We start from the raw sequence: 18,635 nt of genomic DNA on the forward strand, positions 1-18,635 counted from the left end.
TAAACTGCCATGAAGGTCGCATTGCCGGCACTTCTGCAACCCACATCATGGCACCAAGGCGGCGCAGCAAAGCCCGCTAGGCCTCTTCTCCTGGTGGAGCAGGCTACGGTCCGACCTGCCGCACTTGCTGCTCGGCTGCTACTAGCTGCTCCGATGGGTGCTCCCCGGGCTGCTCCTGCCGCTGCTCTGCCCCCTGCGCCTCCTGCCTTTGCTCTGCTCCGCGCTCCTCTTCTCCTTGACCCGCCGGCCGCCCCTGCCGTTGTCGTCGCCGCTCCTCCTCCGCCTCCGCTTCCTCCTCCTCCAAGCCTGCCTGCCCACCAGCCGGCTGCACAGCATGCTGAGGGTAGGCAGCCGCAAGCGCGTGCCGCATGCCGCGCAGCCGGGCGTAGATGGCGTCCAGGTCTTTCTTCACCGTGGCCAGCAGGGCGCCAGAGTTGGCCAGCTCCTCAATCACCTCGCCCACCTCATCACGCCCCAGCCCGGGGGGCGTCTGGGTGAGGGCCGCACGCGCAGATTGCAGGTGCGCCAACCTGCGGCAGGTGCGGCATGAAGAGTGGTGGCAGAGCTGCAGCACCCGCCACCATAGGCCACCACAGGCCAGCCACCGGTTCCGCGCCATCGGGTCAGCGCTTCACAGTGCAAGGTGCCCTCCACAAGGTGGAATGGCTGCTGCCCACTCACAGCTGCTCTTGGACCTCGATGATCGGCAGGTCTGCCATGCTGCCGGCAGGCGTGGTGCCCGGAGCCGCCGGCCGCTGCGTTCCCGCCGCTGCCAAGTGTTGCTGGCCAGCGGCGTTTTACTCTTTGGGGCTGTCTGCCGCCTGTGATCGATCTGGATTGGCCCTTCACAGCCTTTCTGATGCCCAGTGAGCGGCACAGAGACGAAGAAGTTGGTAGGGTTCGTTGTCCCGGCCTGGACGGCCCTTCGGGGGTCTCCAATCTATGCTTGGATTGTCATTCGCCAAAATGGCGGCGAGGACGGCTCACCACTGTACATAACTGCAGTACAGTTCGTTCCTCTGCCTCCTGACCCGAAGCAACCCCAGGCTCGTTTTCAACAGTGCACTGCCATCGCTGCGGAATCAGTGGCCTGGGGCCCATGGCGGGAGACGCTGCTTCTGCCGACCGTGATGACCTCGTTCTGCCGTTGCTTGCAGAAACCAAGTGGGTGACCCTTCAAATTGGCTGTGCTGGGTGTCGGCAGACATAACGATGTCGCCATCACGTGTGCGTGTATCCTGGCTGCGGTGGTGACGGCGCCGACGGCGGGCACGCAGCACCTGTTGACCGCTGTCGCTCGTGCCTGCAGTGCTGGCAGCGGTGGTGATGGCAATGACCCCGGCCGCAGCACACAGGAAGGCACGACGCCTTTCCAGACGGCGTTCAACATCCTGAACATTTTCGTGGGGACAGGGCTGCTGGGGATGCCGTACGCGATGATGCGGGGCGGCTGGGCCGCACTTGCGGCACAGGTAGGGGCTTTGCACGTGGTCTTGCCCACCAAACCACAATTGTTCGCCTCTTGGGCTTGATGGTTGACGTCCCCTGCCGCCGCTGATGCCCTGCCGCAGGCCCTGCTGCTGCCCGTGTTTGCGCTGAGCGGGCAGCTCATCTGCAGCACCTTCCAGCTGCTGCCCGCCCACACGCCCCGCACATACCCCGAGCTGGGCAAGGCGGCGGCGGGCGGGGCGGGCCTGCGCGCCGTCATGCTCTTCTCCTTCCTGGAGCTGTTTGGCGGCTCCTGCATCCTCATCATGGTGGCCTGGCAGCAGCTGGAGCTGCTGCTGCCCGCGGAAGGTGCGCCGTGCGGGCCTGTCCCCCTCTCCTTCCATGGCATCGCCGACCACACCCCACTCGCTGCCAGCACGAGCCTGCCAGCACGGTGTCGCCTTGCACCGCCCCGAACCTCCGGCCCTGCCTGTCTTATTCATTGCCTTTTTTGTATTTCCTGCCTGCAGGCCTGGGCCCGCTGCTCAGCCCCATGCACTGGGCCGCCGCGCTGGCCACCCTGCTGCTGCTGCCGCTGCTGTTTGTGGACCTGCGCCGCCTCAGCCGCCTGTCCGTGGTGGGCCTGGCCTCCAGCGGGCTGGTGGTGGTCATGGTGGCGGCGCTGCTGGGACTGGACCCACGCCGCACAGCCATGGCGCAGCAGGTGGGGCGCGGCGCTCGCCTCGTGCCGTGGTGTGCCGTGCGCTGGCCTGATGCAGGTGCGTGTAATGTTCTGGACCTGCGGTGCAAGCGTGTGCCTGTGTCCCCCCCCGCCCGCAGCCGCCGCCCACCCACCACCTGGCCAGCGCGGGCATCATCCAGGCGGTCGGGGTGTTTTCGCTCAGCGCCACCGCCCACTCCACGCTGCCGGCGCTGAGAACGTGAGGCGCTGCCCTTTCTTTTTTGACTGATGCTGGCCGTTCGGCGCTCTCCTGTTTGGGCAGGAGCGGTGGCAACCTGCGCCCCCGGCTGCAAGCCATTCGCAGGGCCATGCGCAGGCCGGCGCAGTTCCCCGCCGCCCTGGCCGCCTCCTTTGCTATCATGCTGGCCGCCTACTCGACCCTGGCGGCTTGTGGGTACTGGTACTGGGTGAGACTGGGGCGCCTGGGGGTGCTGCCGGGCGCTGGTGCTGGGTAGCTGTGGGGCGCCTGGGGGCACTGCAACGAGCGGCAACATGCTGCCCCTCTCAGCAGACCACAGCGACATGGTGTTGGCGTGCGCGCAGCCCTGACTACCCAGCCCGCCTGCTGCGCGCCTGCTGCGCCTTGCCGCCTGCCTGCCGCGCGTGCCTGCAGGGCGACAGTGCCTCCCCGCTGCTCACCCTAGACCTGGCCCACAACTCCTGGTACTCAACTCACTGCCGCGTGCCCCTGCACCGCGTCCTGGTGCGCCGCCTGCCTGCCGCAGAACGCCTGCCGTCCGCGCATGGCATGCCGGCGGGAAGCTTCCACTGATTGAGCCGCTGGCCCCAATCCCCCACGGGTTGAGCCGCCGGCGTGTGTGAAACCAAAACCAGCCTCCCATTCCCTTGCCTGCCCCATCCCATCCGCACAGGCGTTCTTCGTGCTGGTCAACACGCTGACCAAGTACCCGGGCCTCAACCTGTGCCTGCAAGACATGATCCTGTCGGTGCTGCCCCTGCAGCGCGACGCGGCCGGCGACTACCACCCGCCCCTGCACTGGGCGGAGCGCGGGCTGCGCCTGGCGCTGTTCTGCGCGGGCACGGCGCTGGCGCTAACGGCGTACGATGTGCTGGGCAGCGCGCTGAGCCTGCTGGGCGGCCTGGGCTCCATCAGCTGCAGCCTGCTGCTGCCCACCGCGTTCTACGCCCGCCTGGCCTGGCCGCGCCTGCGCGCCCCCGCGCGCACCGGCCTGGTGCTGCTGCTGGGCCTGGGCGCCGCGCTGGTGTGCCTCATCACCGGCACAAACCTGTGCGACCTGTCGGCGCCGTGCAGAGCGTGGCGCGAGGCGGCGCTGCCCCCGGGTGCGCGTCCCACGGGCGGCTGGGCCAACCCGCTCGTGCGCTGAACGAGCAGCACAGTGTGCCCCCCTTTTTCCTGTCTTATACATAATTTTGAATATGCTGCTCGAATATGCAGCCGCATTTTGTAATTTGCTCGTCAGGGCCTGCCAAGCGCCGCCGCCGAGCGCCGCCTCCTTCGCCCTTGCCCGCCGCTGGCAAAATGCAGCTTGATCCCTGCGATTGTAACGCGCGCTGATCAGGCCTCGATCTGCATGTTTGCAACTGCACAGAGAGTTCTCGATTGAGCGTCGAAGCTGCGAGGACCCGCCAGGCGCCTCCAGAACCCCCGAGAAACACCGAGACCCCCGCCCTCCCACGCCTATTTCTTCGTGCCCCGATCCAGTTTCTCACTCTCCTCTCTCACATTTCTTCACACACACACACCGTAGCTGCTCCAAGGCAACTCTCGCGCCCTCCCATCCCCGCGCACCGCGATCATCTCCCCCTGCAAGCAAGCGAGCACAGCGCAGCAGCAACCATGACGGCTATCGGCATCGACTTGGGCACCACCTACAGGTGCGGGTCTTGCGGCTTCCGGTTTGCTGCGCCGAGGGAGGATGCTGTGCTGCCGCCGCCCGCTGCCGCGCTGCTCACCGCCCCCTTCTTTTCCCACCGCCTGCAGCTGCGTGGGCGTCTGGCAGCACGATAGAGTCGAGATCATCCCCAATGATCAGGTGCGCAGGAAGTTCTGTGCCGCTCGTGCCGCGCCATGCCGCTGCGGGCTGCCGCCGACCGGAACGCGCTAGAGGCAGCCAGAACCTTCCCAGGCCAGACTGTGTGCTCTGCGGCTCGGCCCCAGATGACTGCCTTGCCCCGGATCCATGCACCATGCCGATTCGCCCTCCCCACATGACCCGCCGTCCCCGGCCTGCAGGGCAACCGCACCACCCCCTCCTACGTCGCCTTCACCGACACCGAGCGCCTGGTGGGCGACGCGGCCAAGAACCAGTCGGCCATGAACCCCGCCAACACGGTGTTCGACTCCAAGCGCCTCATCGGCCGCAAGTTCTCCGACCCCGCCGTTAAGGACGACATGTCTCACTGGCCCTTCAAGGTGGTGGCGGGCCCCGCAGACAAGCCCATGATCGACGGTGAGCGGAGCCTGAGTAGGGGGGCAGGGAGGAGGTGTGCGGAGAGGAGCAGTGGGGAGCAGGGCAGCTTCGCAAGCTGCAGCCAGCCTCCTGCCTCGACACCCAGCGCTGTGTACCCCACACTTTGGGCCCCTCCCCCTGCCACCCAACCTGCTCACGCCGTCCTGCCGCTGCCCCCCTCCCTGCAGTGGAGTTCAAGGGCGAGCGCAAGCGCTTCTCGGCGGAGGAGATCTCCTCCATGGTGCTGGCCAAGATGAAGGAGACGGCGGAGACGTACCTGGGGAAGAAGGTCACCAAGGCAGTCATCACCGTGCCCGCCTACTTCAACGACTCGCAGCGCCAGGCCACCAAGGTGGGTGGGGGACTTGGGGGGCCGGGCTGGGAGGGGTGGCGGGGGCAGGGGGCTGTTTGGGGGGCTGCAGGCGGGCTGGGGCTGCCCCCTGCCCATCCCCCATCTCCCCTGCTGCTTTGTACTGTTGTCAGTTGAGAACTGCTGTGGCTGGCGCGGCACATCACCACAACCTTCCGTGCTCCCCTGACTCGTTGCTGCCTGCCCTCCCTGCCTGTCCCCGGCCGCAGGATGCGGGCGCCATTGCGGGCCTGGAAGTGCTGCGCATCATCAACGAGCCCACCGCCGCCGCCATCGCCTACGGCCTGGACAAGCGCAGCAAGGGTGAGCCGCCTGCCGGGCTGGCTGCGTGAGCTGGCTGCGTGAGCTGGCTGTGTGAGCTGGCTGTGTGAGCTGCCTGAGTGAGCTGGCTGCCACCGCCGCCCTGCGCTGCTATGCGCAGCGCGTGCCCCGCTTCCCACCCGCTCTCCCGCCTGCCTGCCTGCTGACTGTCCACACCCGCCCGTCCTGCCACCCGTTCCTCCCTCCCGCAGGCGCCAAGCACGCGGAGCACAATGTGTTGATCTTCGACCTGGGCGGTGGCACCTTTGATGTCTCCCTGCTGTCGATTGATGAGGGCATCTTCGAGGTCAAGGCGACCGCGGGCGACACGCACCTGGGCGGCGAGGACTTCGACTCCCGCATGGTGGCGCACTTTGTGCAGGTGGGATGCTGGGATGTGTGGCGCTGCTGTGGGCAGCGCTCGGGGCTGGCGATGCCTCTCCCAGCCTGATGCTGCTTTGTGCCAGCCTCGCATGACACACGCCCTGCTGCCGCCGGCTCCCAAGCCTGCCTGCGGTGCCTGGACTGCCAACCTGCACTGAACCCGTACCGCCCCCCTGTACCGCAGGAGTTCAAGCGCAAGTACAAGAAGGACGTGTCGGCCAACGCGCGCGCGCTGCGCCGCCTGCGCACCGCGTGCGAGCGCGCCAAGCGCACCCTCTCCTCCTCCACCCAAGCCTCCATCGAGATCGACTCGCTGTACGAGGGCGTCGACTTCTACTCCTCCATCACCCGCGCCCGCTTCGAGGAGCTCAACATGGACCTGTTCCGCAAGTGCATGGAGCCCGTGGAGCGCGTGCTGTCGGACGCCAAGATGGACAAGGTGGGCTTGAACAGTGGTGGTGGTGGTGGTGGTGGTGGTGGTGCCCAGGAGGGAGGCAGGCAGGGCTGGGAGGGCTGGGGCCAGCCGGCCAGCCCAGCCAGGCAGCCTCAGTGCGTGGGTGCCGCAGCCTCGCCCACCTACCGTTGAGTTACTGCTGCTGACCCAAAGTTGCCATGCGCCACTCGCTCCCCCTGCAGGGCTCCATCCACGACGTGGTGCTGGTGGGAGGCTCCACCCGCATCCCCAAGGTCCAGCAGATGCTGCAGGTGAGCCTTTGGCTCGGTGGTGTGCGGGCCTGGGTGGTGGGCAGCGGGCAGACAGACAAGACAGCGTGCCGACCTGGCATGGTGCCTGGCGCTCTCCCTGCCTGGCAGCACGTGGCCGCCTGCCTCCCCTGCCGCTTGTGCCATGTGCCGACCGTCCTGTACCGCCTGCTGTACCGCCCCGCAGGACTTCTTCCACGGCAAGGACCTGTGCAAGAGCATCAACCCTGACGAGGCGGTGGCCTACGGCGCCGCCGTGCAGGCCGCCATCCTGACGGGCGAGACGCACGAGAGCGTGCAGGACCTGCTGCTGCTGGACGTCACGCCGCTCAGGTGAGGCCCAGGGCCGGGCTGGGGCCGAGGCGCAGGGCCTGCTGAGGAGTGTGTGCAGGGCAAGGACAGCCATCCTTCCAGCGCTGCCCGGCTCCTGCCTGCGCCAGCCCAGCCGCGTGCTGACTGCTGCTGACACGACTGCTACCGGATCCGACCCCGCCCTGCGCTGCAGCCTGGGCCTGGAGACGGCGGGCGGCGTGATGACGGTGCTGATCCCGCGCAACACCACCGTGCCCACCAAGAAGGAGCAGGTCTTCTCCACATACTCCGACAACCAGCCCGCAGTGCTCATCCAGGTCAGTCGCTTGGCCAGCCGTGCTGGTCATTGGAAAAAGCTGGTCAGCTGATTGGACAGCAATCAAACTGAGAGGGACCTGCAGATTGAATTACTCACAAAGCATATCACAAGCAATGCCTCAAACAAGCGTCCACCCGATGCCCCTGCTGCAGGTGTACGAGGGTGAGCGAGCCCAGACCCGCAACAACAACCTGCTGGGCAAGTTTGAGCTGACGGGCATCCCGCCCGCGCCGCGCGGCGTGCCCCAGATCAGCGTCACCTTTGACATCGACGCCAATGGTGAGCGGGGAGGGCAGGCCTTGGGGTTGACTGCACCAGTAGTGTATGCCGGGGCAGGGCTGCCAGCGCACGCAGCAGGGCCTGCCCCATCCCACGATGTGCTGCTCACGACCTGCCCTCCCGTCCCGCTGCCCTCCCGTCCCCCGGCCCGCAGGCATCCTGAACGTGTCTGCCGAGGACAAGACCACCGGCAAGAAGAACAAGATCACTATCACCAACGACAAGGGGCGCCTTAGCAAGGACGAGATCGAGCGCATGGTGGCGGACGCTGAGCGGTACAAGGCGGAGGACGAGGCGGCGCGGCGCAAGGTGGAGGCCAAGAACGGGCTGGAGAACTACGCCTTTTCGGTGCGCAACACGCTGCGGGACGAGGCGGTGGCGCCCAAGCTTGATGCCGGCGACAAGGAGCGGCTGGAGCGGGCGGTGAATGAGGCTTTGGACTGGATGGACCACAACCAGGTGGGTGGGTGGGCTGCTGCTGCTGCAGCTGCTGGAAGGCGGTGCGGGGACTGCTGTGGAGAGGTGACTGTGTGGGGACGGTGCGCAGCTGCGTGCGGCAGCAGCCAGCCAGCGGGCAGCGGGCAGCAGGCCTGCTGTGCTGACACGCGCCGCCGCTTTGCCATGGCGCCATCCGAACGACGCTGCGAGTGGCCTGGATGCTGAGCGCTGCCTGCCTTCACCCCTGCTGCTGCAGCTGGCTGAGGAGGAGGAGTTTGAGGCTAAGCGCAAGGAGCTGGAGGAGCAGGCCTCCCCCGTCTTTGCCAAGCTCTACTCGGCCGGCGGCGCGCCCGGCGGCATGCCCGGCGGCATGCCCGGCGGCATGCCCGACATGGGTGCTGGCGCCGGGGCGCGCCAGGGCCCCACCGTGGAGGAGGTGGATTAATCAGGCAGCCGTGGACTGCGCTGCCCACCTGGCAGCTGCCGAGCCATTGATGCAGCGGCACTGTGCACAAGCTCGACGCTGCCGCTGCGTTCAGTTGTATGTACGCGCTGTTTTGGAGTGCGGCACAAGGGCCCACTTGTATGCATGCACAAAATAGAAACACCATCCCTGCTTTGAGCCCAACCGTCTCTCCCCTTTCAATGAACCCGCCCTCAGCACAAGGCCCCTACTCTCTTGATTTCGTACTGCCGTCAGCATTTCATACTTGCTGGGGTGCACCGAGCACACCCCTTCTGCATTCTGTTTTTTCGTCAGCTGCTGCTGCTGTAAACCAGCTCACAAGAATTCAACCACCGTACTGCCAGCGACGACAGGACATTCAGGCTCATCCTGCAAGCCTACCACTCTATTTGCACCTCCCAGTGCTGAGCCAGGCACTCCAATGAGCACATGGACCTTCTCAGGCTGCTCCCCTCGCGCCCAGGCACTCTAGCCGCACTTTTAACGGCAGCTTTGTGCGTGGTGGCGGCAGCCAGGCGAGGGCCAGGCTGCAGCAGCCTGCTGGAGTGGCTGACAGCGCTAGGCAGCACCATGGTGAGCCAGCACAGGGGCTGCACAGCCTCGTCCTCCTCGACTGCTAGAGGCAGCAACAGCAGAAGCAGCCCGGATCCTGCATCCCTGGAGGCTCAGGGGGATCTGGCCACCCGTGGCAAGGAGCAGCCTGGGCCGGCGCGCAGCAGGAGCGCCGCCAGTCACCGCAGCGGCGGCGCCGGCAGCAGCGGCAAGCGGGCGCAGGCCATGCCGTCTGACCTGCGCTGCCTCTATCTCTACGTGCGCCTCGCCGGTCGCTGCCCGCCTCCATCCTGGTAGCTTCATTATCGGCATCCCGTGGCCAAGCTTGCGAACCACCCGCATGCGAACCACCTTCCTGCATTGCCTGCCGGATCGCCGTCGCCGCATGGCGCCCCGCCCTTCCTGCCATGCCCAACACTTGCCCTGTTTTTTCATCGATTCTAGCATAGCGTATTTTGTGACACATCCTCATTGAATGGCCTGCCAGGCCAGGCTGAGAGGGGGAGGCGCGACATGGGTGCATGGCAGCGGCGCGCGGCGTGGCCCTGCAGCTCGGGTGCGGTGTAGACGGCGTGTATCAGTCGCACCTCGAGCAGCAGTGGTGGGCATAGACCTGGGCACCACCAACTCTGCCGTGGCCACGCTCGAAGGCGGCGCCCCCCGCGTGCTGAAGAACGCCCAGGGCTGCGCCGCTGTCCCATCAATAGTGGCGATCGCCCAGGTGGGAGCGGGCAGCAGCTGGCGGCACCTGCTGCCACCACCCCGCCTCGCCGCTGCTGCCGCTCGCCATGCAGCCGACTGCTCCACCGCTGCCCCTCCTGCCGCAGGATGGCAAGATGCTGGTGGGCCAGGCGGTGATAGACCCACCCGAAGGCTATGCCACGCCCTACAGCAGCCGCCAGCCAGGCGAGGCCCAGGAGGGCGCCATCAGGGTGCTCCCCTCCGACTGCTTCCATTCCTTCAAGCGCCTGCTGGGCAAGAAGTGAGCCTCCTCTCCTGCCACTGCTGCTATATCATCGCCCAGCCTGCATGAGTAGAGCTATGTTGCCAGGGGTTGAGCCTCCAGCAGGATCGGTTGAGCAGCCGGCGGGTGGCAACTGTCGGGTGGCTGCACACGTGCTCCGCCTCCCTGCTGCCTGCTTTGAACCGTCGATGGCTTCCCTGGGGCTGCCTGGCGGCGTGCAGGGCGGAAGAGGTGGCAGAGGATGCGGCACGGCTGGGGTACAGCGTCGGGCAGGGCGACCGCGGCGAGGCCGCAGTGTACTGGTGTGTGGTGTGTGTGCGCGCATGTGACCGCATGTGTGTTGACCGGCTCGTGATTGCGAGTGCAGCCCAACAGCAGCCCAACGCTGCATGTCATGCCGAACCGCTGCTGCTGCTGCCCCGGCCTGCCTGCCTCACCACCCTGCTGCTCTGTGGGTGCAGCCCTGCGCTGGACGACATGCTCACGCCTGAGGAGCTCTCCACCTGGGTGCTGCAGCACCTGAAGCAGGCGGCAGAGGAGCAGCTGGGGGAGGCGGTGACGGGCGCGGTGGGTGGCCGCCCCTGGCCCGGCCCGCCAGCACTCGCTGCCGAGGCCTGCTGCCGCTGCCTGCCGCCTCCGCTTGAGCGGCTGCTTGCGCCAGCGCGCAGCAGCTCCTCGCCTTCCTGCGCCGCACACATGCCCAGGCAGCTTAATAGCTAATGCTCACACCTCGCCACGCTTGCCACCACGCGGCCGCAGGTGGTCACCGTGCCCGCCCACTTCCAGCAGGCGCAGCAGGGCGCGACGCACGCGGCGGCGCAGCAGGCGGGCATCCCCGCGGTGCAGCTGCTGCAGGAGCCGGTGGCGGCGGCGCTGGCCTACGGCATCCACGGCGGCGCCGACGGCGACACGGTGCTGGTGTTCGATGTGGGTGGCGGAACCTTTGACGTCAGGCGAGCTCAGTGGGGGGCTGGCTGCCTGGACGCAGCTGGGCACGCAAGCTTGCAGCTGAGGCTGCTGCCAGTGCGGCAAATTGGTGCTCCCATCCGTCATGCGGTATAGATACTATACTAATACGCTATACCGGCGCCACCTCTGCCAAGTCAGCCCCGGTCGCTGCTGCTTTACATCCCGCCGCTGCTGCCGCCGCCGCCCCGCTCTGCACCCTGCTGCAGCATCCTGCAGGCGTTTGAGGGGATCATGGAAGTGCTGGGCACCGCTGGCGATGCCAGCCTGGGCGGCAACGACTTCGATGCCCGGCTGGCCGACTGGCTGCTGGCTGAGTGCGCGGCTCGTGACGGCGGCGGCAGCAGTGGCGGGGCCGCGGATCCAGGGCAGCTGCAGTGGGCCATGGCTGCGGCCGAGGCAGCCAAGATAGCGATGGCGGGGGCGGAGAGCGCCGAGGTGGCGCTGCCAGGCGGCGGCGCCCCGCTGGCTCTGACTCAGCACCGGTTCGAGGAGCTCAGCTCCGACCTGTTCCAGCTCATGGCGAATGTGCTGGAGGCGCTGGGGGATGCCCTGTTCATAGAGTGGGCGGTCAAGCCCTCAGACGCAGTGCCCGGCCGGCCGGCGGCCAGCGCTAGCAGCAATGGCAACAGCAGCAGCGGCAGCGGCAGCAGCAGCGGCGGCGGTGGCGGCAGCAGCATCCAGGAGGGCGGCGGCGGGCAGCGGGACAGGTGGGCGCCGCCGCCGCGCCGCATCACCCAGGTGGCGCTGGTGGGGCAGGTCACGCGGCTGCCCAGCGTGCAGCGGTTTGTGCGGCGCATCACAGGTGGGCTCTGCTGCTGGACCTTGCTGTGGCAGCCAGCCTGCCGAGCGCCTGTCCCGCTGCCCTGGCTGGGTGTGCCGCCGGCCTGCGTCGCCCGCCCTCCAACCTTGCGCCGGCCCGCCGGCAGCCCGAGGGCAGGCGCAGGCGCTGCTGTATGCTATGCTGCCGTGCTCAAAGGGAGCAACGAGCCTGGCTGCCGCAGGGGTGCAGCCGCAGATGGGGGTGGACCCAGCAGAGGCAGTGGCGCTAGGTGCTGCCATCCACGCGGGCGTGCTGCTGGGAGAGGTGCGCCCTGTGCTCACCCCATTGCCTCGGTGCCCGGCGAGCCTGGTGCAAGCAGGAGAGCGGGCGGCAGGCCAACATAGGCCGTAGCTCCCGAGCGCTGCCTGGCGTGCACTGGTCGTGCTGCGCCACCGCTGCCCAGCTGGCCGGTCAGCCCGTTGCCAGTGGCCTGGCCCCACTCGCCGCCCAGCGCTGCCTCACTCTGTGCCTGTCCCTGCCACCTTGCCGCCTGCAGGTGAGCGGCGTGGAGCTCATGGATGGCAGCTACTCACAAGACCTGCACGACAGAGCCACCGGCTTCAGCGGCTGGCAGCCTTGAGCCTGCACAAGCCAACAGCCTGCTCCAGCGGCCAGCAGCCTCGAGCAGCTTGGGTGGCAAGGAGCCCGCCAGGCTCCGGCGTTGTTGGTTCGATTGCATGGAATCTTGCCTAGGCCTGACCTTGAACGTGCACCTGACCGTTGAACGTGTTACACAACAACTGAGAAGCACAGTGAGCACAGCACAGAACGCACAGCGCAGCGGGGCTGCCGCCACGACAGACATAATGGAAGGAGCGAGTGAAAGAGGGCGGAGCAGGGGAGGCCCAGGGGGACACGAGGGCAGCAGAGGAGGTTTGCTCCGTGCCTCCTGTGGCAAGTCGCAGTGCGGAGGCTGGGCCCGGCAGCCGAGATGGGGATGGGGAAGAAGGGAGAGGGCTGGGGGCCAAACAGAAGCAGGAAAGGAAAGGGAGAGGGGTCAAAAGGAATGCGTGGGGTCGTCCATTCCATTGTGCAGGCAGCTCGAGACGGATGGCTCCGCCCCGGCGGCTGCCAGCTGGCGTGCGTCGCATGCCGAAACGGCGGGGAGGGCGAGGACCGTCGAAGCAGGCTCCCGGCCTGGCACAGCGCACAGCTTAGTATCGCCTGCAGCGCGCGGGCAGCTCAGCGCCGCGCCGGGCTGCGGCTCCGCTCCCGGCCGCCGCCCTCTGGCACGTAGCGCGACTGCAGGCGCTCAAGAGCCGCCTTCTCGCGAGCCTCCCGGTCTGCCGCGCTCTGCGACTTGCGCGGCCGGCCAAACTCGTCATAGCTGCGAGCAGGGGGTGCGTGCGGGGGTGCGGCAGTGAGGGAAGCATACCAGTTGAGACCAAACGCACCCTGGGCAGGCCCCAGGGTCCCGGCGTGGCTGACACACAGCAGTACGCCTCGCTGTCCCACCCGTGACACACAGCACGCGCAGCAGCTTGGGAGCGGCCGCCACGTCACTGCAAGGCAGCAAGCAGCGCAGCGGGAGCGGCGGCGGGGCGGCAGCGGGGGCTCACTCCTCGTTCTGCTCGCGCTCACGCCGCCGCCGGCGCGCCTCCTCCGCCTCGGCGTCGTCGCGCTCCTTGAAGCCGCCGCCTGCGGGAAGAGAGGAAACAGGCCCGGGGGCAGGCGAGCAGGTGGGCCGTGAGCCGGTGCGTGTGTGCGTGCTTCAGGTGGAGCAGCCAGCGCGGGGCCGGCAGGCACGGAGCCGCGAGGTGCAAGGCATCGCCAGGAGGCATCGCCCAGCGCCAGGCTCAGCTCAGGCCGGGGGCAGGGACGCAACACACGGCGGCGGCCGGCAGGCGGCGGGCGGCAGCCCGCTGGCCGCTGGCCGCACCCGCGCCCTCTCGGTTGGTGTCGACAGTGCCGGGCTTGGGCGTGTTGCACTGGTTGCACGCCTTGCGGCGCTCCCAGTTGACGTTGCCGCAGCCCGTGCAGGTCCAGTCGCCGGGGGCAAACTTGCCTGCAGAGGCGGCGGGTGGGTGCGTGTTGTGTTGGCAGTGGTGGTGAGGTGGCTGGCGCGCAGGCGGGTGAGCATGAGGGAGCAGCGGGGCACATCCGGGAGCAGGGAGGGCGTGGGAGCAGGGCCAGAGGCGACTGCCGGGCAGCCTGGCACGCTGAGAGGGAGGGAGGCAAGCAAGGGTGGCGTGCCGCCAAGCTGGGCTGGGGTGCAGAGCAGCGTGGTGTCACACCTGGAGGGCCCTGGGGCGCGGCCTGGGGCGGCGCGGCGGCCGCGCGCGGCGGCGGGGCACCGGCGGGTGCGGCGTTGGCGCCGCTGCCATAGTCGCCGCCGCCGCCGCCGCCACCCTTGGACTTGCCGCACTTGTTGCAGCGGTCGCGCCAGCCAAAGCTGCAGGGGTGGGGACAGAGAAGGAAGGAAGCAAGATGGATGAGACAGCCAGCGCAAGCATGCCAGGGGCAGAATAGACGGGAGCAAAGGCTCCAGTGAGTCCCGCAAGAAGCACTCCTGGCCAAAAGCAGGGCGAGTGAGAGTACGGCTTGTGACTCAAACCCAGGCAGCAGTCTGCCCAGCCCCAGCCGCTCACTTGTTGTTGCCGCACTCGCAGTCCCAGTCGCCCTCGCGGCGGCGGCCGCCACCGCCGCCGCCGTAGCCGCCTCCTGCTGGCGCGCCGTAGCCGCCGCCCTGAGGAGCACCATAGCCGCCACCGCCGCCACCGTAGCCACCGCCGCCACCATAGCCACCGCCCTGCGGCGCGCCATAGCCGCCACCGCCAGCTGGCGGCGCGCCGTAGCCGCCGCCACCTCCATAGCCGCCACCGCCGCCGCCACCGCCGCCGTCGGGCTTGGCGGTGCCGCAGCGGTTGCACTGGGTGCGGAATGCGAAGCAGTTGTTGCCGCAGGACGGGCAGGCCCAGTCGCCTGCAGCAGCAGCAGCAGCAGCAGCATGCACAGCTGAAGCCTCCTCCTCCCCATCACACCCCACACGTGGGCGACCCTCCCAGCCACTGAGCGGAGGAGCGCGAGGGCACGCGTGAGCAGCGGTTTGTGGCGCGCAGACCTCTTCCCCGCCGCCCCACCACACCCCCACCGTGTGGGGCTGGGGGGGAGGAGGCTGGGCCGCAAACCGCTGGGGATGAGAGAGGGTTGGGGACACCACCGTACCTGTCACCGTACGTGCTTACCTTGAGCCCCACACACGCTCACACACGACGTATGTGTCCCCACCCCGCCCTACCCACCCACACCCACACACCCACACCTTGCCCCTCACCTTCCCTGGAAACCGGCTGACTACTCCCCCCACCAACCACCGTGGCTGTCACTGTCTGTGCATCCTCTGCCTTTTCTGCGCTGCACTTGTTGCAGGTCTCGCGCCACTGGAAGCTGCAGGCGCAGGGGCGGGGCAGGAGGGGAGCAGGCACGGGAGAGGATGGGTCGGGCCAAGCTGGGGCAGGTGCCAGCTGCTAGGGCAGCTACACTCACACACTCACACACTCAGCAAGCTGGGCAAGGATGAGACGAGCCTCTGCACACACACACACACACACACACACACACAGCACCGCACCACCACCACCACCACCGCCGCCGCACTGACTTGATGTTGTTGCAGCTGGTGCAGCGCCAGTCTCCCGGGCGCGCCATCTGGCCTGGCTGCAGCCCCGGGTCGGCCACCAGCTCCAGGCCCGCCTCAGCCGCGTTCTCAGGCTTGGCCTTGCCGCACTGGTTGCAATTCTCGCGGCGCTGGAAGCTGCAGCAGGCAGGCGCGTGGCGGGGGCGGCGGCAGCGGCGATGAGGGGGCCACTTCGGCGGGCAGCAGGGGGCGGGTGCAGAGGCTGGCGCAGCGCCCACGGAAGTAGGAGACAGCAGGAGGTGGCAGGTGCCGACCTCTGCCAACCTCCCCGCCACCAACCGGCAGCCCTTCAGCGCACCCAGGCTGCCGCCAGGCCCCCAGAACCCAGCCAGGCCTCCACCACACACCCACTCACTTGAGGTTGCCGCAGTCGGCGCATTTCCAGTCCCCGGGCTTGGCGTGCAGGCCGCCGCCGGCGCCGCCGGGCATGCCGCCGTATTGCGGCGCGCCCACCGCGCCCGCTGGCAGCTCCATGCCGCCCTCGCTCTTGGGAGTGCTGCACTTGTTGCAGGCCTCCCTGAATTGGAAGCTGCGGGAGGGGCACGGGGCAGGGAGCAGGGTGGGGTTGGGGCGAGCGGCCAGGCCACGGCTGGGGCAGCGAGCAGCAGGCAGAGGGGCAGGAGATGGGGCGGGCTGCAGCAGCGCAGCGCATAGCGTGCAGCCCTGCCCCACCCCGGCGGCTCCACTGCAGGCATTCAAAGAAGCGCAAGCGGCAGACACGCCCTGCCAGCCAGCCAGCCGGCCGCCGCGCTCACTTGACGTTGCCGCAGCTGCCGCACTTCCAGTCTCCCGGCTTGGCCACCTGCCCGGGCTGCAGCCCCGGCTCGATAACCTCGCCACCCGGCCCCAGCGCCGCTGCGTGCTCGGGCTTGGGGTGCTTGCACTGGTTGCAGGCGTCGCGCCACTGGAAGTTGAGGTTGGAGCAGGAGGGGCACAGCCAGTCGCCTGCGGCAGGCAGAGGGGCGAGGGCTGCTTGAAGTGTAGGGGTGCAAGGCCTGGGGTCCAGAGAGCTCGCCAGAGAAGCAGGCGCAGGCAGGCATGGGCGGGGGCAGGGGCAGGAGCAGGCAGGCGACCGGCCATGGCCAGGAGCAGGCGGGGATGCCACATGAGGAAGGCGTGCATGGCAGCAGCGGGATGGATTCCCACCTGGCTTGGCCGGCACGTTTTGCATGCGGCCCATGGGTGGGCCGCCCATCGGCTGCATGCCCGGCCCCCGCGGCACGCGGCACTGGTTGCAGGCCTCGCGCCAGCCAAAGCTGCGGGCGGCGGCGGGAGGCGCGGCACGCAGCGGCACGCAGCGCGTCAGCACCAGAGCAGACAGGTTGGCACTGGCGTGGGGCGTGGCCCCGTCGAGGCAGCGCTGGTGCCGGAGCTGGGGCTCACACCACGGCAAGCACCAAGCAGCAGCAGGCAGCTGTCAGGTGGCAGGAGGCACGCCCCACGCAGCCACTCACTTGAGGTTGCCGCAGGCGTGGCAGTTCCAGTCGCCCGGCTTGGGCGCCACGTTGGGCTGGCGGTGCGGGAAGGGCCCTGGGCCCATCATGCCAGGCGGTGGCCCCATGCCGGGGCCCCCCATCATGTGATGGTGGTGGTACCCTGGCTCGTAGTAGGGCTGGTGGTAGGGGCCAGGTGGGCCGCCCATGGGGCCGCCCATCATGCCCGGAGGCTGCCCGCCCATGTAGCCGCCGGGGTGGTGCGGAGGCGGCGGGCCTCCCATCATGCCTGGCCCCATGCCGCGGGGAGGGCCTGGGCCCATACCGTAGCCGGGGCCCGGACCCATCATGCCGGGCTGGTGCTGCATGTGGTGCGGGTGTGGGCCGCCCATGGTAGGAGGGCCGCCGCCGTAGGGCGCCTGAGGCTGCCCCGGCGGCGGCGCGACATAGCCGTACGCCTGCTGCTGGGCTGCGGCGGCGCCATAGTCGTAACCGTAAGCAGCCGCCTGCTGCTGCTGCTGCTGTGGAGGCATGGCGTAGGCGGGGGCGACGGCGGCTGCGGGCGTCATCTGCGCCGCCGCCGCCGCCTGCGTCGCCTGCTGCGGCGCGGCGGCGTAGTGCGTGGGCAGCGCCTGCTGCGTCGCCTGCTGCGGCGCGGACGCGTAGTGCGCGGTGGGCGCCACTTGGTAGGCCTGCTGCTGCTGGGGGGCAGCCCCCGGGTAGCTGGAGTACCCACCGACACCCATCCCAGGCTGAGGCGCGGCCACGTAGCCACCCTGCTGACCGCCCATCTGGTAGGCTGCGGCCGCGACGCCACCCGCTCCCACGCCCACGCCACCGCCCCTGGGCACCGGCGGCCCCAACGCCTGGTCCGCGTGCGCCCTGGGCGCCCCACACTGGACGCACTCCCGCTGGTCGCCGTTGTTCCCACCGCACGCCGCACACAACCACGGCCCTGCACCGCCCGAAGGACGGGGCCACACACACAGCCACCGACACGACTCACACACACGCTCACTCGTGCACACACTCTCTACGCGGACACGCACCCACGCCCAACGACGCGCCCGGGCCCAACACACGCTCAGGACACGCTCGGCCCGACCCTTCGGGGGGCCCTCCCACACCGCAAAGGTGCAACCCACCTGGCTTGCCTCCGCCACGCCCGCCGCCGCCGCCGCCGCCTGCACCACACCACGGCACAGCAGGCGCAGCCATCAGCGGGTGAGTATGGGGCCCAGGCAAGGCAGGCAGGCCGGGCTGGCAGGACAGCAGCCCGCTTCGCAGCACGGAAGCAGCAGCAGCAGGAGTGGGCAACGGCAAGCCACGGCGGTGCCTCACAGCCCCAGCAGACCCCACAGCAAGGGGTAGCAGGAGAGGCTGGCTCGCCAGGCTGTCAGGAGAAGCCAGCAGGCGCAGCGCGCACGCACCGTAGCCGCCTCCGCCGCCGCCGTAGCCGCCTCCACCTCCGCCGTAGCCGCCGCCGCCGCCACCGTAGCCACCGCCGCCGCCACCGTAGCCGCCGCCGCCGTAGCCCGCGTCCTGCTTGGCCTCTGCCAGGCTGACGTGCAGCACGCTCACGCCGTCGCTCCAGGTCTTGCCGTTGAACCAGCTGGGGGCTGAGGCGGCGGCAAAGGGGTCCTCAAACGTCACAGTGGCATCACCCTTTAGCATGCCCGTGGCCTTGTCACGGTACAGCCAGATCTGCAGGAGGTGCGTGTGTGAGGTGGTGAGTTGTTAGGCAGGAGAGCAGCCAAGCAGAGGCGAGGCCGCGGGAGCGGGCGGCGCCGCACTTTGGGCGCCTTCTTCTTCTTGTCGATTTTGATCATCCCGATGGTGCCAAAGAACTGGGCCACCTCCGACTCCGTCACATTGCTAGGCAGGCCGCTGCGGGTGGGAGGGCAGGGGCGCGGTGAGAGTCCCGCTGATGGGCGGCATGCAGGGCCCCGGCGACGCTGCCTGCAACGTGCCTGACATAGATCTGGTCCACATCGCCTTGGAACGAGTTCACGTCCATCTTGGAGGCCTGCTTCCTCGCCTCTCAGGATGATGGGCCGAACAGAAGCCCTTTCTAGTGCTGCTGGTGCA

At 68.7% G+C, this 18,635-nt stretch overlaps 5 protein-coding genes across 5 annotated transcripts in view; 3 read left to right on the plus strand and 2 right to left on the minus strand.

Moving 5' to 3' along the window:
- Positions 1-719, minus strand: part of CHLNCDRAFT_142090 (hypothetical protein) — a gene marked incomplete at both ends in the record, with an annotated part of 2,239 nt that extends 1,520 nt beyond the window's left edge. The window contains 2 exons of the mRNA XM_005850257.1: positions 116-530; positions 682-719. Of these exons, the coding sequence (XP_005850319.1) occupies positions 116-530; positions 682-719 (453 nt within the window). The remainder of the gene's footprint in view (positions 1-115; positions 531-681) is intronic.
- Positions 720-1,099: 380 nt separating this feature from the next.
- CHLNCDRAFT_142091 (hypothetical protein) lies at positions 1,100-3,516 on the plus strand (the record flags this gene model as incomplete). Its single annotated transcript, XM_005850002.1, has 8 exons — positions 1,100-1,164; positions 1,310-1,472; positions 1,572-1,797; positions 1,959-2,152; positions 2,269-2,369; positions 2,475-2,577; positions 2,784-2,873; positions 3,043-3,516. 8 exons carry the CDS (start codon positions 1,100-1,102, stop codon positions 3,514-3,516), a joined length of 1,416 nt encoding a protein of 471 aa, XP_005850064.1.
- Positions 3,517-3,989: 473 nt separating this feature from the next.
- CHLNCDRAFT_56032 (heat shock protein 70) lies at positions 3,990-8,494 on the plus strand (the record flags this gene model as incomplete). Its single annotated transcript, XM_005850003.1, has 13 exons — positions 3,990-4,027; positions 4,134-4,185; positions 4,386-4,602; positions 4,791-4,954; positions 5,182-5,275; positions 5,485-5,654; positions 5,841-6,095; positions 6,293-6,361; positions 6,546-6,691; positions 6,864-6,987; positions 7,142-7,268; positions 7,423-7,727; positions 7,963-8,494. The coding sequence occupies 13 exons, from the start codon at positions 3,990-3,992 to the stop codon at positions 8,149-8,151; spliced, it is 1,950 nt and encodes a 649-aa protein (XP_005850065.1). The 3' UTR covers positions 8,152-8,494.
- Positions 8,495-8,742: 248 nt separating this feature from the next.
- Positions 8,743-12,057, plus strand: CHLNCDRAFT_142093 (hypothetical protein; the record flags this gene model as incomplete). The annotated part of the gene is made up of 9 exons (XM_005850004.1): positions 8,743-8,995; positions 9,276-9,445; positions 9,552-9,706; positions 9,910-9,990; positions 10,150-10,255; positions 10,448-10,650; positions 10,864-11,459; positions 11,659-11,741; positions 11,974-12,057. 9 exons carry the CDS (start codon positions 8,743-8,745, stop codon positions 12,055-12,057), a joined length of 1,731 nt encoding a protein of 576 aa, XP_005850066.1.
- A 602-nt stretch (positions 12,058-12,659) lies between these two features.
- On the minus strand, positions 12,660-18,564 carry CHLNCDRAFT_142094 (hypothetical protein; the record flags this gene model as incomplete). Its single annotated transcript, XM_005850258.1, has 15 exons — positions 12,660-12,804; positions 13,037-13,115; positions 13,357-13,482; positions 13,712-13,869; positions 14,066-14,399; positions 14,785-14,864; positions 15,079-15,231; positions 15,470-15,643; positions 15,870-16,059; positions 16,261-16,370; positions 16,569-17,502; positions 17,693-17,731; positions 17,978-18,251; positions 18,341-18,434; positions 18,551-18,564. 15 exons carry the CDS (start codon positions 18,562-18,564, stop codon positions 12,660-12,662), a joined length of 2,904 nt encoding a protein of 967 aa, XP_005850320.1.
- Positions 18,565-18,635: the final 71 nt, after the last annotated feature.

This window comes from Chlorella variabilis (genome assembly GCF_000147415.1).
Source record: "Chlorella variabilis unplaced genomic scaffold CHLNCscaffold_4, whole genome shotgun sequence".
Classification (NCBI taxonomy): Eukaryota; Viridiplantae; Chlorophyta; class Trebouxiophyceae; order Chlorellales; family Chlorellaceae; genus Chlorella; species Chlorella variabilis.